Genomic DNA, 19,947 nt, shown 5'->3' on the forward strand with positions numbered 1-19,947 from the left:
ACTGTTTCTTTTGCAGTACAGAAACTTCTCAGTTTGATGCAATCCCAATAGTTAATTTTGGCTTTGACTGCCTGTGCTCCTGGGGTATTATCCAAGAAGTCTTTGCCTGTGCCTATATCTTGCAAGGTTTCTCCAATGCTCTCTAATAATTTGATGGTGTCTGGTCGTAGATTTAAGTTTTTGATCCAAGTTGAGTGAATTTTTGTGTAAGATGAAAGGTAGGGATCTTGCTTCATGATTCTGCACGTGGAAATCCAATTTTCCCAGCACCATTTATTGAATAGACTGTCCTTACTCCAGGGATTGGTTTTGGATCCTTGATCAAATATGAGTTGGCCATAGATGTTTGGGTTCATTTCTGGTATTCCTATTCTGTTCCATTGGTCGATCCATCTGTTTCTGTACCTGTACCATGCTGTTTTGATAACTACTGCCCAGTAGTATGTCCTGAAATCTTGTATTGTGATGCCTCCGGCTTTGTTTTTGTTGTATAGGATTGCTTTGGCTATTCGAGGTCTCCTGTGTCTCCATATGAATTTCAGCATCATTTTTTCCAGATCTGAGAAGAATGTCTTTGGTATCTTGATTGGTATTGCATTGAATGTATAAATTGCTTTTGGGAGAATGGACATTTTGATGATGTTGATTCTTCCAATCCATGAGCATGGAAGATTTCTCCATTTTTTGGTATCCTCTTCTATTTCTTTCTTTAAGGTTTTGTAATTTTCATCGTAGAGATCTTTAACGTCCTTGGTTAAGTTTATTCCAAGGTATTTGATTGTTTTTGTACTTTTGAGAATGGGATTGAATTTAGAAGTTCTTCCTCAGCCATGGCATTGTCTGTGTATACAAAGGCTGTTGATTTTTGTGCATTGATTTTATATCCTGCTACTTTGCCAAACTCTTCTATGAGTTCCAATAGTCTCTTAGTAGAGTTCTTTGGGTCCCCTAAATAATTAATCATATCGTCTGCAAAGAGGGATAGTTTGAGTTCTTCCTTCCCAATTTGTATCCCTTTAATTTCTTTTTCTTGCCTAATAGCTCTGGCTAAGACTTCCAGAACTATATTGAATAGCAGTGGTGAGAGTGGGCATCCCTGTCTGGTACCCGATCTCAGTGGAAATGCTTCCAACTTTTCCCCGATCAATAGGATACTGGTTGTAGGTTTTTCATAAATTGCTTTGATTGTATTGAGGAATGTTCCTTTTATACCCAGCTTGCTTAGAGTTTTCATCATGAAAGGGTGTTGTCTTTTATCAAAAGCTTTCTCTGTGTCTATTGAGAGAATCATATGGTTTTTCTTCTGCAGTCTGTTAATGTGGTGTATCACGTTGATTGTTTTGCAAACATTGAACCATCCCTGCATACCAGGGATAAATCCCACTTGGTCTGGGTGGATGATCTTTCTGATGTGTTGTTGCATTCTATTGGCCAGAATTTTATTGAGTATTTTTGCATCTATGTTCATCAGGGATATTGGTCTGTAATTCTCTTTCAATGCTGCATCTTTTTCTGGCTTAGGAATTAAGGTGATGCTGGCTTCATAGAAAGAGTTGGGAGGATTCCTTCTTTTTTGATTGCCCTGAATAGTTTGAGGAGAATTGGGGTTAGTTCTTCTTTAAATGTCTGGTACAATTCAGCGTGAATCCATCTGGTCCTGGGTTTTTCTTTTTTGGGAGGGCCTTTATTACTGTTTCAATTTCTCAGTTACGGGTCTGTTTAGGTTTTCTATGTCTTTCTGGTTCAATTTAGGTAGGTTGTATGTGTCCAGGAATCTACCCATTTCTGATAGATTTCCCTGTTTGCTGGCATACAAGTCCTTGTAGTAATTTCTGATGATTCTTTTTATTTCTGTGGTGTCTGTTGTTACGTTTACTTTTTCATCTCTAATTGTATTGATTTGGGTCTTTTCTCTTCTTTTTTTAGTTAGTTGGGCCAATGGGGTGTCAATTTTGTTTATTTTTTTTTTTTCAAAAAACCAGCTCCTCCTTTGGCTGATTTTTTGTAATGTTTTTTTTTTTTGGATTCAATCCTGTTGATTTCTTCTTTGATTTTAATTATTTCTCTTCTCCTACTGGGTTTGGGTCTGGTTTGCTGCTGATTTTCTAGATCCTTGAGATGAGTTGAAAGTTCATCTATTTGGTGCCTTTCCAATTACTTGATGTAGGCACCTATTGATATAAACTTTCCTCTTAACACTGCTTTTGCTGTATCCCATAGGTTTTGGTATGATGTGCTGTTATCCTCATTTACTTCCAGGAAATTTTTTATTTCTCTTTTAATTTCTTCTATGACCATTGTTCATTCAGGAGCATGTTGTTCAGTCTCCATGTGTTTGTACGTGCTCTGGGGATTCCCGAGTTGCTAATTTCCAACTTCATTCCTTTATGGTATGAGAAGCTGCATGGTATGATTCTAATTCTTTTGAATTTGCTGAGACTTGCTTTATGGCCTAGCATGTGATCAATCCTTGAGAAGGTTCCATGTACTGCTGAGAAGAATGTAAAGTCTTTCTGTGTAGGATAAAAAGTTCTGTAGATATCTGTTAGGTCCATTTGAGCTATAGTGTCATTTAAATCTACTGTCTCCTTGTTGTTCTTCTGTCCTGATGACCTGTCTATCTCTGAGAGTGGAGTATTGAAGTCCCCCAGTACTATTGTATTGGGGTCTAAGTCTCCCTTTAATTCCCTTAACAAGTCTTTTAAATAAACCGGTGCCCTGTAATTAGGTGCATATACATTGATAATCGTTATATCTTCCTGTTGAATGGATCCCTTAATCATTATATAGTGCCCCTCTTTGTCTCTCCTAATAGTTTTTGTGGTAAAATTTGTTATCTGATATTAAGATGGCTACTCCCGCTCTTTTTTCATTTCTGTTGGCATGGTATATCTTTTTCCAGCCTTTCACTTTCAGTCTGTGTACATCTTTGTTAGAAAGATGTGTTTCTTGTAAGCAGCAGATAGATGGGTTTTGTTATTTAACCCAATCAGCCAGTTGGTGTCTTTTAACTGGATTGTTGAGGTCTTTAACGTTTAATGTGACTATCGATAAGTAGTAACTTTGCCCTATTATTTTTGGGTTTCCTGTGATCTTTTGCTGTGAGGTTTCATTCCTTTACCTTCTTTCATATTGGTGACCATGTTTCTGTGTTTCTGCATGTATCACATCTTTAAGCATCTTTTGCAGGGCTGGACGAGTGGCGACGAATTCTTTCAATTTCTGTTTGCTGTGAAAGGTCTTTATTTCACCTTCATTCACAAATGAGAGCTTTGCAGGATATAATATTCTGGGCTGGCAGTTTTTCTCTCTTAGTACCTGGGCTATGTCTCGCCATTCCCTCCTCGCTTGTAAGGCTTCTGATGAGAAGTCAGCTGTGAGTCTAATTGGGGATCCTCTGAGAGTGGTCTGATGTTTCTCTCTTGCACATTTTAGGATCTTTTCTTTATGTTTCACTGTGGTGAGTTTGATTACAACATGTCGTGGTGAGGATCTCTTTTGGTCATGTTTATTAGGGGTTCAATGAGCTTCCTGTACTAAGATGTCTGTGTCCTTCTCCAAATCTGGGAAGTTTTCTGCTAGTATCTCACTAAAAAGGCCTTCTAATCCTTTCTCCCTCTCCATGCCTTCAGGAACTCCTAGGACCTGAAAGTTCGGTTTTTTAATAGTATCCTGTAGATTCCCGACAATATTTTTTAGATTTCTAATTTCCTCTTCTTTTCTTTGGTTTGCCTGTTTCCTTTCCTGTTCTCTGTCTTCTAATTCCAATATTCTCTCTTCTGCTTCCCCCATTCTGTTTTTAAGGCTCTCTAATGTGTTTGTTATTTGATCTATTGAATTCTTCATTTCATTATGGTTTCTCATCACTATCACAGTTTCATGTTCTACTAGTTGCTTCATTTCATTTTGATTCCTCCTTAAGATTTCATTTTCACGCAACAGATTTTCTATCTTGTCCATGAAGGATTTCTGTAGTTCAAGGATTTGTTTTTGAGAACTTCTTAATGATCTTACCAATTTTTTGAGATCCGCTTCTTGCATTTCTTCTATCTCATCATCTTCATAATCTTGAATTGGGGTGTCTTTTTCATTTGGAGGCATTATAGTGTCTTCCTTGCTCTTGTTGCCTTGGTTTCTACGTTTGTTTGGCATCTTGGAGGTGTTGGCAAAGAGCTCTGATTCTTCAGTGTTGCCTAGGCTAAGGAGTTTGTTTTACTTATGTAAAGTAAGTGGTCCCTGCTCTTTGTCTTTCTGGGGTTTGTAAGGAGAGTGCAGAGAGAGGCTAGTGTCCCAGCTGGTTCCCCCTTTTTTTTTCTTCCAGTCAGCCTGGTGTAGCTCCCCCTCCCCACCGCGTGAGCTCCGACCACGATCTAACCTTCATGGCCAATGTCTCCCAGTTACCTTTGCTTCCAGCGCCGGGGCTCAAATTCTGTGGGTGGGCCGTGTCCATGGCGCGCCTCCGTGCGGGTCGGGTCGGGTTGGGTTGGTGCGGCGCGGCTGGGTGCTGCTAGGTGCGGCTCAGCGCGGCTTGGTGCGGCTCAGCAGGGCTCGGCGTGGAGCAGCAGTGCTCGGCGCGGCGCGGCAGTGGGCCACCTTACTCTCCCAGTAGGTCCTCCGTGTCGCATCCACTAGATCCGGAAGAGTTTCCTCTGCAGTTTTTTCCTCTGAGACTCTTCTTCAGGGTACAGTAACTCCACCCTTGTTTAAATTTCTTTTCCCAAACTGTTGTGTGTGCCCTCACTCTTCCGCCATCTTGGCTCCGTCCCCACACTTTTAGTTTTCTAATCCACACTTTAACTGCTCTCAGATAAACACTACTTTGCAAGTTATTTTTGTATTCAGAAGCCTTTAATAACTGCTCAGTCAAATCTGAACAATATAATTTCTATAGTGATGTTTTCTTATTTTTGTTATCATAACACCAGAAATGAGAACTCTGTTCAATGAGGACATTGCTTGCCCTGTAAAACAGCTTGAAAACCATCGTTAGGGTCATTAAGGAATCCTGGGAGTGTGGATGGAAGGTCCTCTATGGAGCAAACTGCCAGGGACCACAGTTCATTGAGAACCCACTCAGAACATCAGAAATGGCATCAAAAATACCTTAATCTAAAGATATATGCAATTCAATAGTTGCACAAAGAAACCTTCTGGTTTCAGACAAAAGGCAGGAACTTCCAGGAAATAAGGTAGGCATACATTCCAGCTTCAAGATGGCTACTACTGGGTAGAAGACCAAGAATAAAGCTATCAGAAATACCCTCTCCACAGGGAGAGGCTGTGAAGAAAAGAGCAGTCATCTGCATAAAAGAACATTCTCAAAAACTGGCTCACGTCTCATTTGTTCTCCTGAAAAGCCATATGCCTTTCTTAGCAAACTTTTGTTCTTCCAGTGCAACACTCCCTGCACCCCTTCCTCTACTAAAGTAGATACATCAGCTCACTTCAACCATTTATCTATGCTGCTATTTATTGTGCTAGCTCTCTTACACAATAAATGCATGTTATTTTCCCCTACTAAAAATTAATCATGCCAACCAGCAACCGATGTCAGAGAGCTGTTTCAAGACTTTGCCTATGCTAATGTCTTCCAGAGTTTCCCCAATGTTCCCATCTAGCAAGTTGACATTATAAGGTGCTAGATTTAAATCCTTGATCTTTTTTGAGTTGATTTTTGTATAGAGTGTAAGGTAAGAGTCTTGATTCATATTTCTGCACATGGAGATAGGATTGACTCTTTTGCCACAGCAATAATATTGATTGAATGGGATCTTGCCACAGACCCTTTTAAGAAATGATTAGATTAAGACTGCCAAGAAACGTGTCATGTCAAAGAAACCTTGGAAAAGTAATGATCCCCAAAGAGAAATTATGGGATATGTACTCTATAGAATACTACACAGTGGTAAAAAAAAAAAAAACTGAAATCTGGTCATTTGAACAAAATGGAGGAATCTGGAAAACATCATGTTGAATGAAATAAGCCAGTGCCAAAGGGACAAATATAATGTGTTCTCCCTGGCCTGTGACAACTGAGCACCTAAAAGGAAACCTGTAGAAGTGAAACTGACACTATGAGAAGCAATGACTTGATCAGCCCTTGTCCTGACAGTCAAGGAAGAACTTACTATTTTATTCTTTTTAGTATTTCTTTTTCTACTTAATACCATTGGTTGAACTCTTTAATTAACACAGAATTATTCTTAGGTATTTAAACCCAACTGAAAATTGATCCCTGTTAAAAATAAGAGTGGGAATAAGATAGGGAGATGTACAGTTTGCACACACTCCCTCAGTCTTACCCCAAGGGTAATGCTAAAAACTTGTCATGTTAATCAAAATTCCATTAAGTTGGCAGGTACTAATGCTACATTACTAGTTAAAGTGATTGATTTAAGTTCATAACTGATCATAAAGATATGATTAAGTGTCAATGGGATCACATAAATAAGACCAGTGTCTGCTAATAATAATTTATAGAATTAAAAAGGAGGGAATGATCTTACATGGAAAGTGGGATACATAGCAGTCTCATAGAATGACAAATGCCCTAAACAGCACTTTGGCCTCAGAATCAGCCCTTAAGGCTTTCAGATCTGGCTTAAAAGCCCATGAGAGTATCTCAGGCTTGGAAAGCCAAGACATTGTGGCAAAAAAAAAAATGACTTAAATGAAAGATCTGAGATCCCAGTGTAAAGGGGCCATCAAAGAAGGAGGTACCTTTCTCTGAAGGGAGGAGAGAACTTCCACTTTGATTATGGCCTTGTCTAAATAAGGTCAGAGTTGGTGAACTCAAGAGGCTTCCATAGCCTTGGCAGCTCATGACAAGAGCCTCGGGTGATTACTGACGTCATAAATAAGAGTATCAATTGTTAAATCAACAGGAGTCACTGTGCTTTTGCTCCCCATGTAGGATCTCTGTCCTTAATGTGTTGTACTATGAGAACTAACAGCAAAACTTAATCTTCAAACAGTACTTTATACTTTGTGTATCTATGTGGGTCCAAACTGTTGAAATCTTTACTCAGTATAGAGTTGATCTTCTATATATAATTAAAAATGAATCTTAATGAAGAATGGGATGGGTGAGAGAGTAGGAGATGGAATATTTTGTAGGTGGGAGGGTGGCTATGGAGAGAAGAACTGCTATAATCCAAAGGTTGTACTTTTTAAAAATTATATTTATTAAATAAAATTTTCTATTAAATAAAAAACAAGTGGTTTGACAAAGGTTTTTTATATATATTTTTTACAGGTAGAGTTATATACAGTGAGAGAGAGACAGAAAGGTCTTCCTTCTGCTGGTTCACCCCCCCCCCAATGGCTGCTACAGCTAGAACTGCACTGATCCAAAGCTAGGAGCCAGGTGTGGGTGCAGGGATCCAAGCACTTGGGCCATCCTACACTGCCTTCCTGGGCCACAGCAGAAAGCTAGACTGGAAGAGGAGCAACCAGGACTAGAACCTGGTGCCCATATGTGATGCCAGCACCACAGGTAGAGGATTAACCAATTGCGCCACGGTGCCGGCCCCAACAAAGATTTAAAACAAAATTTTACAAAACTATATATGCTGTACTTGCAAGTGGAAAGTGAGACTGTTTGAGTCTCATGGGTGCTGGAAAGTTTGAGATCTAGGTCAGAGACAAATGACCATGCTACTCATTTCCAGCACACAACTTTGATGCCAGCAAAATCACTTCCATCTTCTATCACATAGGGTCCACACAAAAGTTGCATGTGTATCCCATAACTCTAGTCCCCCATAAGCAGCTGCACACATCACAGCAGGTAGAAAATACTCAGCTGGGTTGCCCATGAATCCAAGAATTGTAATTGTTCTGTATCAGGATATAGACCATACAGCCTGGACACAATCTGAGAGGCCTGCCCTATGCCTTCACATATAATCCAATTTTTGTGGTCTCATTCTTGATACTTGCAGCTTCAATAACTTGGAACCACAAAAAGGATGTGCAGTGACCTCCCTCTCTGTGAGCAAGTTCCCAGCTATACCCAAATGCACACTTCTTTCATCAATTGATAATACTCTATGGAGTTTGTGACATGGCAAGTAGTGGAGTTACCACAGCATGTAGAAGGCTCCTGTGTTGGAAAGCAGCTACAGGGATGGAACAGCAGTAAGTCTGCAGACTGGATGGTCCTGAAACTCTTTTGTGATGTGCAGGAGCTAGGTTTTGGCAAGCTCCCCAAATTCAATTTCTCCTGCACTGGGCAATGTTACTTGGTTATTTTTCTGGTTTGGTGGAAAACATTAATGAAAAGTAATATTTAGGGCATTTTGCTTTGAAGGCTACTATTAACTCAGAGGCTTCCATGTGCATTTATTCCTTTTCTTTCCTTCTTGTTTTACCTCTATTTCTATTCCTCCTTCACATTCCAAACCCAAAAGAGATGACTGTATCTCCTACTATTTGCTCCTTTATATTGCTTAATTTTTACATTATATATAGTAAGGCTGAGTCAGGAGGAGTGCAGACATTTAAAAATTGTCCCATCACCCTGACAGATTGAATTCTTTATCAGTATTGTACTTCTGTCCCTAACAGTGCTTTGACCTTATGTCAATACTTCTTGAACAACTATTTTGCCCTTACTTTGGCTATTTTTTCAATAAAATGCACATAAGCATTTATCTGGCTTTAGATGTTTATCTTTGGATTAAAGGTTTGCATGTTATGAATGGCACTTGTATGATCTCCAGGTGGCAGGTCCAAGGCCAATGAGCAGTTGTCAATTGGTAGCAATGGATAGACAGAATGACTTGCAGGACTGTCTTCAGGGAGGGATTTTGAAAAGCAGTCATTGAAACTATGATGGATCCAGCATCATATTTGTAGCATAATCATCTAGGAATAGCCATGCTGCCCAAGTGAACTGTCTATCCAGAGTGGGTAAAAACTGAGATCTGACTATAAATCCAATCAGAATCCTGAAAGCACATTCTGGATGGGTAAGAAGAGTAAACACTTAAACTTGTTTTTATTTAACTTATAAAACTGAGGGGCACCTTAGGAGAGTGGTAAAGGAACAAAAAGTAATATTAAAATCAATGCATAGCTATAAAAATACCATATGGTATAGAGGTAGATAAAGGGGAACAGAAGAGCAAGATTCACTTAAAGGGACAGTACATACTCTGATAGATGGTGTGAAAAATCTCAGGAGAAAACAAGTGCTGCAATGTACAAGATTTGGAGTTATCTTTTTATAGGAAGAGGTTGTATTGGTACCTAAATGAATAAAATAGTGTGAGTGTGGCATGGCTTGATTACAACCCAATCCATGTTCCTTTTTTTGAAATATGAGAACTCTCAGAGTAGCATTTTTTAAAGTATGTTTGGTTTTTTTTGTATACAGAATACAGGAAAGTTTCTGTATTGTCTAAAACATTTTAATTACTATGTACATCAGTACTAGTTGTGGGGGTGGAAAGAGAGGAGGGAGCCAGGGTCAGGAGGGAGAGGAGAGAAGTGGTCAGAGAACAAAAAAAAAAAAAAAAAAAAGAGAGAGAGAGACAAAACAGATCTACAACAAAAATGTTTTTGCTACAATAGACAATTTGAAAATGCTCTACCATATGCAGTGCTGTACACAGTTTTTAAAAACATTGACAAAATATCATCACTAGATGTATTTACAACGAAGATGGTTAACTTTCATAGCATCATTTTCACATGGGGCTGGAGTGCACATGTGGAGATCTAAAAAGTGTCATGGCATCCGGTACATAATAAGAGGTAAGGCTTAGTTGCCTTATGAGTATTAGGTGTATTGAGCATGCAGCCACACATATTTGTAGCTGACAAAACAGCAGCAGGGTTTGGGTACACAGGAGCAGGGTTTGGGTAGTGCATTGGGTGTGATCTACACAGGAGCAGGGTTTGGGTAGTATATTGGGTGTGATCCAGATGCTGCTTACAGTCCATTCCCAGTGATCACTAGCTACCTGCCTGTATCATCTCCAAATTGCTCAATGGAGTAAAATGGGTCAGAATTTTGTCAGGTAAATAAAAAGTCAGGGTACAACTGCAAACAGGAATAACCTACAACAAAGTGGAAGAAAAGCAATACAAGAAACAAAGCAAAAGTAAACACTGGCAGAGACTCAATCTCAGGAAGAGGACTTGGATTTTAGGCCACTACAGCACTTTGCTCACATTCCTCTTCACCCTATAAATTATACCTCTAGAAGTGTGGGTAAATTCAAGCATACACACAGATAAGTCTGTGATTCTCATGAGCCACCAGACATTAAATCTCTAACCTGAATAAAACAATTATCATCCAGGGCTGAGGGTACAGCACTATGGATGGAACATGATCTAGATGGCATGTGTCTGGCCACACCCCTGGTTGGAACATTGTGCAGAAATCATAAGCAGACAAAAAAAGCTACACCAAACAATAACTTTATTAGTGATACAGATGGTATTTCAGATTATAGACTGAATATTTGTTAACAAAATTCACATGTGAAAGCAGAATTCATTTACTTTAGTTGCCTTACAAAAAAGGTAGAGAAAAAATGCAGACTGTGTATCAGAGAGAAGAAAATAAACAAAACAGCCCATCTCTGTCATACAGGATTACCCCCTCATGTGAATTCCCTAAACCCTTCTGATGTGGGACTTCCAGAAAGGATTTTCCCACATACCCTATGTTATCAGTAAAATTTTGTTGATGCTTGTTGAAGCTTGCATTTATAGTTAAAGGTGTTTCCACTTCCATTACATTTATAAGGTCTTTCTTTTTGAATTCTTTAATAGTCAGTCAGTGAGAGATTTATGGTAGAAAGTTTGTCCACATACACATGCTTTGTCATCTGTGAGGTCTTTGATTTGTGCTGAAGTCAGAGTTCTAGCAAAACAAGTTTTCACATTCATTATGTTGATAGGTATTTTTTTTTCTCTGTATGAGTCTTGTAATGTCTGTTAAGATCTAACTTTTGCCCAAAGGTTCTCTCACATTCATTGCATTCAATGATATGTGTGAATTCTATGATGCCTATTGAGGCTTGACTTCTGGGAAAATGTTTTTCCACATTCATTACATTCGTAAGGTTTTTCCCCTGTATGAATCCTCTGATGTGTACTGAGGTATGACCTATGGCAAAAGGCTTTTCCACATGTATTACATTCATAAGGCTTCTCCCCTGTATGAATCCTGTGATGTGTAACAAGGTCTGACTTCCGGTGAAAGGCTTTTCCACATTTAACACATTCATAAGGTTTCTCCCCTGTGTGAATCCGCTGATGTTTAATGAGGTCTGACTTCTGATGAAAGGCTTTTCCACATTTATTGCATTCATAAGGTTTATCCCCTATATGAATCCTCTGATGTTTAATGAAGTATGATTTATGACAAAAGGTTTTTCCACATTTACTACATTCATAAGGCTTCTCCCCTGTGTGAATCCTCTGATGTGTAATGAGGTCTGACTTCCGGTGAAAGGCTTTTTCACATTCATTGCATTCATAAGGTTTCTCCCCTGTGTGAATCCTCTGATGTATAATGAGGCTTGAATTCCGGGAAAATGTTTTTTCACAATCATTACATTCATAGCGTTTTCCGCCTGTGTGCATTCTCTGATGTGTAATGAGATGTGACTTCTGACGAAATGCTTCTCCACACTCATCACATTCATAAGGTTTCCCACCTGTGTGTATTCTCTGATGTGTGATGAGACTTGACTTCTGACGAAAGGCTTTTCCACACTCATCACATTTGTAAGGTTTCCACCCTGTGTGTATTCTCTGATGGGTAATGAGGTTTGATGTCTGACGAAAGGCTTTTCCACATTCATCACATTCATAAGGTTTCCCCCCTGTGTGTATTCTCTGATGGGTAATGAGGTGTGGCTGCTGGCGAAAGGCTTTTCCACATTCATCACACCCATAAGGTTTTCTCCCTGTGTGTATTCTCTGATGTCTAATGAGGTGTGACTTCAGGCGAAAGGCTTTCCCACATTCATCACATTCATAGGTTTTCTCCCTTGTATGAATTTTCTGATGCTTAATGAGGCCCAACTTCTGCCTAACTAAGTCTGACTTTTGATAACTGACTTTTCCACATTTGTTGTACTCACAGGATTTTTCCCCTACTTGAGTTCTGTGATGGATGGTAAGGCATAATTTACAATTGAAAGATTCCTGGTGGCATTTATATTCATAGGGTCTTCTCCCTGTTTGAGGCCTCTGACTTATTTTAAGATCTGACTTGTAAGTGAGAGTTTCTTCAACAGATTCATATGGTTTCTCTTCCATATGTGATTGCTGTTGTTCAGTGACATTAGAATTTTTATGGATAGCTTTATTTTCTATCTGAGTGGTTTTTCCTACAATGGCAGTTAAATTACTACAGGTCTTTCCTCCATAAGCCTTTTCACATGCAAACAACAGCATCCTCCTATTGCAGGCTTTCCATTGTCCACTCTGTTCAAAAGGCTTCTGCACAGTCTGAATCTTGTGATGCTGTCTAAGTTGCTCCCAAGGTGGGAGGGCTGTCCCAGGTGAATTACAGCCATCAGATTTCTCTTGTACTTGCATCTCATCCAGCGCACTAGTGAAATGCATATTCTGAAATGCACTACTTGCTTCAGTTTTCCTTCCTGAACAATTTCTCTTTTTTGTAATTAGTTTTGGAATATGGCTTGAGCTTAAAAGAACTGTTTTTCTTAATTTGAGTCTCTTCTGAGTTGATGTGCTTTTTCTGATTGCAATTTGTCCCAAATTTATGTCTTGCCTTTCCTGGTTGGACTCAATCAGATCACTCATTTTCTGGACAACTGAAATATAAAAATAAAAAAACAAAATCCATGAACCATATCTAAGTGTTTCTTCTTGGCCACTTGTATAACTGCCTAGCTAGTGGCATAAGATTTTAACAGCGTGGGAGACATGGAAGAAGCTCCTGGCTCCTGGCCTTGGATTGGCTCAGCTCCAGCTATTGCAGCCATTTGGGGAGTGAACCAGCAGATAGAGGATTTCTCTCTCTGTCTCTGCCTCTCTGTAACTCAACCTTTCAAATCAAATAAATAAATCTTAAAAAAAGCACACATTTTTTATCACTATAGTATTTCTCCTTGATATGTTATTATAATAAATTACACCAATGGATTTCCCAATGTTCAATCCTAATTTTCTATTTAAATGTTTTTTTTTTTTTTTCATTGTGTGTGTGTGGGGGGGTTATATGGTAAGGTGGGAAAGCAACTGCTTGGGATGTCTGCAACCATTAAAGTGCCAGTTTGATTCCTGGATACTTTGCTCAAAAACAATATCCTGCTAATGTATGCTGGAAGGCAGCACATGATAATTCAAGTGCTTGCATTCCTGACACACACTAGAGATCATGATGGAAATCCAGGGGTTGGGCTGCAGCCTAACTCAGCTCTAACTACTGTAGAAATTTGAAGAATAAACCAGTGAATGGAAGATCTCTCTCTTTCTGCTTCCACTATCAACATATCTTGCAAAGAGATAAAATAACTAAATAAGGCAGTTTTAAGATTTATTTATTTGAAAATCAGGGTTACAGAAAGAGGAAGAGACAGCAAGAAAAATCCTATCTGCTGGTTCTCTCTCCAGATGGCTGAAATGGCCAGCTCTGGGCCACACCAAGGCCAGGAACCTGGAGCTTCTTCTAGGTCTCCAACATGGGTTACAGGGGCCCAAGCATTTGGGCCATCTTCTGCTGCTTTTCCCAGGCCATTATCAGGGAACTGGATCAGAAATGGGCAGTAAGGACATGAACTAGCACCCATATGGGATGACAGCATTGGGGGCAGTGGATTTTCCCACTATGCCTCAACACCAGCCCAGTGTTTTAAATGATATGGAAATACTTAGCAAAAATATTTCTGCATTTCTCTACTGGATTTTCAGTCCTGACAATTAGACAGTTTTATTGAATCATTTACTTGTAGGTATAGAAAGACTCTTGCCCCTAAGCAAGGTCACAGTTAAAGAACAGAGTCTGCATCTATGGTTAATCTCATATTCAGTCTTCCCAGGCAAATGGCTATAGGCACTTATGGGGTTTGTTGGATGAAAAATCTTTTCTTTCCTGCACTCTACGATGATTGATTTCCCTGTATTATTAAGGAAACCTTATCTCTTCAGCTTATTAGAACCATAACAGAAACAAAAATGTCTTAATACAAGCATCCCAGGCATGCTTCCCCTACCAGTTTAAGAGAACTGGTTCTGCAGCCCAGGCTGTGTTCAACTTTCTAAAAAGTGTCTTCTAGCTCATTCTGAGATCAAAACTCCTGGTATTCTCCTCTCAGTTCTTGGTACACATGTTCCTGCTGAGTAATTTGCAGTTCTGAAGACTTTTGATCTTTGTGTTGGGAGATTCAGATGTATCCTATTTTCACAGAAACCTGAATCTCCTATGAATTTCTTATCTTCTGTTGCTTTGTTCACTCCCCTAACAGCAACAACAGCAGGGCTAGGCCAGGCCAAAGCCAGGAGTGAGTAGCTTCTTCTGGTTCTCCACATGGGAACAGGGACCCAAGCACTTGGGCCATCCTTCACTGCATGTCCAGGCACATCAAAGGGAGCAGGATCAGAAGTGGAGCAGCTGGGACTCAAAGCAGTAACCATAGGGGATGCCAGCATCACAGGCAGTGGCTTTAATTACTATGCCACAATGCTAGCCCCTACCATTTTCTTATTTACTTGAAAGAGGGAAAATGAGAAAGAGAAACAAAAGCAGAGAACTCCTATCCAGGGGTATATTCCTTAAATCTGTGCAATAGGCTATCATTTATTTATTTGACAGGCAGACACAGAGAAAGAGAAGCAAAAAGAGAGTTTCCATTCATTAGTACAGACCTGAAACACATATAAGAATAAGGTCTGGGCTTTGCTAAAATGAAGAGTATGAATACAATCTGGACAACATGTAAGAAATCAGTACTGATCAACTGAAAAAACGGAATGTATAAAAAATGCATAAAAAACCCTGAGTATTAAAGTGTAGAAAAAGAGAAGTTAGAATTTAGGGAATGTATCTAACATAGAAAAAAAATATCTTTTAAAGTGCCAGAAAAGCATTGGATTCACAGCCCTTAAGGCATTCATTCGAATCTGGCTTAAAAGCCCATGAGCGTATTTCAGGCATGGAAAGCGAAGACATTGTGGCAAAAAAAAATGACCTAAATGAAAGATCTCTGTGAGATCCCAGTGGAAATAATGAGCCATCAAAGAAGGAGGTACCCCTTTCTCTAAAGGGAGGAGAGAACTTCCACTTTGTCTATGGCCTTGTCTAAATAAGATCAGAATTGGTGAACTCAAGAGGCTTCCATAGCCTTGGCAGCTCATGACAAGAGCCTCGGGTGATTACTGACGTCATAAATAAGAGTATCAATTGTTAAATCAACAACAGGAGTCACTGTGCTTTTGTTCCCCATGTAGAATCTCTATCCTTAATGTGTTGTACTATGAGAACTAATGGTAAAACTAATCTTCAAACAGTACTTTATTCTTTGTGTGTCTGTGTGGGTGAAAACTGTTGAAATCTTTACTTAGTATAGAATTGATCTTCTGCATATAAAGATAATTAAAAATGAATCTTAATGAAGAATGGGATGGGAAAGGGAGTAGCAGATGGGGTGGTTTGTGGGTGGGAGGGTAGTTATGGGGGAAGAACCACTATAATCTAAAAGTTGTACTTTCGAAATTTATATCAAATAAAAGTTGAATAAAAAAGGATTGGATTTACATGTGACAGATTAAAGAAACAGAGCAGAAAGAAAAATAGAAAATGAGGTACACTGGTGTATACACAAGAGCCTTCTCTGAGACTGTAGAATGTGTGGGGTGCATGAAACCAGCTGTCCTGAGGGTTGACACCTAAGAAACATTAATGAGAAGAGCTCCAATCAACAACTGTCTTTCTGTTTCAGTCTCCCTGCCCAAATATGTGTTGACTTACCTGGGAGGCTCTGTTTTAGGGGTTTTTCCACTATCCATGGCTCTGCTCCTTGCTCCAATTTGTAGATCAAGTCTGGTTTGATAATGCAGTGCCCTGTTAATGAGAAAGAATGTCAGACTTCATCAAATCACTCTATTAAGTTTTTTTTTAAAGATCTATTTTATTTATTTGAAAGAGAGAGAGAGGTAGAGACAGAGAGAGGGGTCTTCCAGCTGCTGGTTCACTCCCAAGATGGCCGCAATGGCTGGAGCTGTGCTGATCCGAAGCCAGAAACCAAGAGCCAGGAGCTTCTTCCAGGTCTCCCACATGGGTGCAGGGTCCCAAGGATTGGGACATCTACTGCTTTGCCAGGCCACAGCAGAGAGCTGGATTGGAAGAGGAGCAACTGGGACTAGAATCTGCGCCCATATGGGATGCTGGTGCTTCAGGCCAGGGCTTTAACCTGCTGTGCCATAGCACCAGTCCCAATATTAAGTTTTTTAAAGAAGGGCAACAGCGTGGTTCCAGAAGCTGGACAACAAAAGGGCCATTCTTAATGGTCTCAAATACTATTCTTATTCAGCATTATACTTTATAAAATGTTCTTTTATTTGTCAAGTAGGAAAAATGAATTCCACCTGAGCATTACAGAGTAGTAATGGGTAGTGTCACTCACCCAAGGATAGCAGGCTGGTGTAGGTCTCCAGCATCACATCCTTATATAGGGTCCTCTGAGCATTGTCTAGGTCCTGCCACTCCTCATGGGTGAAGTCCACAGCCAGGTCTTCAAATGACACCAATACCTGTAACAGCACATTTCTGTTCAACATATCAGCTCTGTTACAAAACAGAAAGACTAAAAGTGCATTCTCTGTGTGTATTTGCCACTTATATAAGATGTAGCTAATTTTGTAATTTATATGGTAACAGAAAGCAAAATCATATTGAAAATGTGTTGTCTCTGTATTAATGTTAGAATTGAAAAATCAGAGGATCAAAGATGGCAGATTAGGGAGCAGCATGCTTTGCGGGGCTAGGGATAAGCAGTGAGGAGAAAAGGGTAGGAGGTACACTCTGGGTGGAGAATTGAAGAGAAAATCGCCAGGGAAGCCCCATGGAAGGAGGCAAAACAATGTGAATCTGCATGGTGAGTGCTGATGTGCAGCCTACACAGATGCAGTGGTGGAAAGCCAGAGCTGGCAGCATGTTAGAGACAGAGGGGAAGCCAGACTGCAGCAATATATGGGGATAGAGCCAGAGAGATTGTGGCATGGGTCCAGACTGAAGCCCTGAGGGCTGGCAGTTGCTGGTGGATGCCTGTGGTCCCAGTGAAAGTGGAGGGTCGGGATGTTTGATTCAAATCAGTCTCTCCAAAACAGAACCCACGATATGACTGAGAAAGGGCAGGCACCATTTTACAATAGGGCAAAAAAATATGGGAGCTTGCAAGTATGCACATAACAGCTCACTGAGATGGGCCACATGAACACAGTGCTGGCAGCAGTGGGGGAGGGGGGGGGGACAGGCATTTGGGCAGTGGCTGCAGTGTGAGTGTGTGATCCAGAGCTTTGAGCGGAGGGAATGGCCTGCATCCCCCAATGACTCAGAGCTTGGCTGGGACCTGGCTGGCAGCTATGAGAGACAGAGGGGCACCTGCACCAGCAGTGCCCTCTGGACTCTGTGACTGTGGGAGCCTTGTGTGCACAGAACGTGGGGACTCAACAGCTACATGAGAAGGTGTAGGGTGTAGCTGGGTATTCAGTTCCACCATGACCAACTTGGGTGTTACCCTGGAAACTTGCCCCACCCTAGAGCACTGACAAGAGCACCCTGGCCACACCCACCACACACCTTCTGGTATTCACAAAGAGGAGACATTCCAAGAATCCACAGAAGCATAGTCCGAAAGATAAAAGCCATCAGAAGAAAAAATTAAAAATCAACTCCACAAATGGTGAAAAACAAGAGCCGAAATTCAAGAAACAAGAATAAGGAAGTTACCATGACCCCCTCCCCTCAGAGGAAGACAACATTTCAATATTAGAATGTGAAGATGAAGAGATCAAGGAAATGTCATAGATTTAGAAAATTAATCATAAGATGATTAAAAAAAAGAAGCAAACCCAGGAACTAAATAAAATCATACACAACATGAATGAAAATTTTTCCCAGAAAATTTAGAATTTAAACAGAAATTAAAATGAATTATTAGAAATGCAATATTCAGCAGATCAAATAAAAAATGCAGCGGAAAGCCTTAGCAATAGACTTGATGAGGCAGAAGAAAGAATATATAAACTAGAAGACAAATCTTTGGAAATCTGACAGTCAAAGACAAAAAAAAGCAAGAAGAAAATAGAAAACTTAAAAACATCAGAGATCTATGGGATACTATTAAACAACCCAACATACAAGCCTTAGGAGTGCCTAAAGGAGTGGAAAGAGAGAAGGGAATGGAAAGCCTACTTATATAATAATTACAAAAAACTTCCCCAATTTGGAGAAAGAAAGAGATGGTCAAGAAGAGGAAGCACACAGAATTTCTAACAGACAGGACCAGAAAAGATCTTCACCACAACACATTGTAATCAAATTTTCCAGAGTAAAACATAAAGAAAAGATTCTAAAATGTGCATGAGAGAAAAGCCAAATTACTTTGAGTATCACCAATTAGACTCACAGTGGACTTCTTATCAGAAACCCTATAGGCTAGAAGAGAATACTGAGATATAGTCCAAGGCTTAAAAGAAAAAATTGTCAATCCAGTATACTGTACCCTGAAAAGTTTGCATTTATAAGTGAAGATGAAATAAAGACCTTCAATAACAAACAGCAATTGAGAGAATTTGTCAACACTCATCTAGCCTTACAAAAGATGCTTAAGGATATGCTGCACAGAGAAAACATAGAAAGATAGCCTTCATTATGAAAGAATGAGGAGGCAGAAAACCCACCAGTAGAAGCACAAAAGAAATCCAAACTAAACAATAGGAATACTTACAGAAAAAAGGCAGGGCAAAGTCATTACTTATCAATAGTCATCTTGAATGTAAACAGCCTCAATTCTCCAGTTAAAAGATATAGACTGGCTGAATGGATTGAAAAACAAGACCCATCTATTTGCTGCTTATAGGAAACACATCTTACCAACAAAGATACATGCAGACTGAAAGTGAAAGGGTGGAAAAAAATATTGCATACTAACAGAAATCAAAAAAGGGAAGGTGTTGCCTTCCTAATATCAGACAAAATGGATTTTAACATAATAACTTAAAAAAGATTAAGGGCACTATGTAACAATTAAGGGATGAATCCAACAGGAAGATGTGATATAAAAAATGTATATGCACCTAATTACAGGGTGCCTGCTTAAAAGAAATGTTAATGGACCTAAAGAGAGACATAGACTCCAACACAATAGTAATGGGAAACATCACACTTTCAGTGATGGACAGATCAACCAGATAGAAATTCAGCAAGGAAACTAAGCAAACTAAGAATCTCTTAAATCATATGCAAACACATGGAGACTGAACAATATGCTCCTGAATGAACAGTGGGTCATAAAAAGAAATCAAAAGAGAAATCAAAAAATTTCTAGAAACAAAGATGACAATACATCATAGCAAAACAGCAGAAGCAGTGCTAAGAGAGAAGTTTATAGAAACTGGTGTCTTTAAGAAGAAACTGGAAAGGTATCAAATAAATGAGATATCAATGCATGTCAAGGACTTAGAATATCATCAACAAATTAAACCCAAAACTAGTAGGAGGAAAGAAATAATTAAAATTAGAGGAAAAAATGAACAAAATTGAAACAAAAAAATATTTTAAAAAATCAGTGAAATGAAAAGCAGGTTTTTAGAAAAAAATGAACAAAAAAATTGATACACCATTTTTTAGAAAAAAATAAACAAAACTGATACAACTAAAGGAAAAAAAAAGGAAAGGACCCAAATCAATAAAATCAGAGATGAAAAAGGAAATGTAATAAGAGATACCACAGA

At 39.3% G+C, this 19,947-nt stretch overlaps 1 protein-coding gene across 1 annotated transcript in view; it reads right to left on the reverse strand.

Moving 5' to 3' along the window:
* Positions 1-10,420: 10,420 nt before the first annotated feature.
* Positions 10,421-19,947, reverse strand: part of LOC133775700 (zinc finger protein 83-like) — a 48,542-nt gene continuing 39,015 nt past the window's right edge. The window contains 4 exon segments of the mRNA XM_062214176.1: positions 10,421-11,001; positions 11,003-12,806; positions 15,962-16,054; positions 16,617-16,743. Of these exon segments, the coding sequence (XP_062070160.1) occupies positions 10,905-11,001; positions 11,003-12,806; positions 15,962-16,054; positions 16,617-16,743 (2,121 nt within the window). The 3' untranslated portion in view covers positions 10,421-10,904.

Source organism: Lepus europaeus, chromosome 17 (genome assembly GCF_033115175.1).
Source record: "Lepus europaeus isolate LE1 chromosome 17, mLepTim1.pri, whole genome shotgun sequence".
Taxonomy (NCBI): domain Eukaryota; kingdom Metazoa; phylum Chordata; class Mammalia; order Lagomorpha; family Leporidae; genus Lepus; species Lepus europaeus.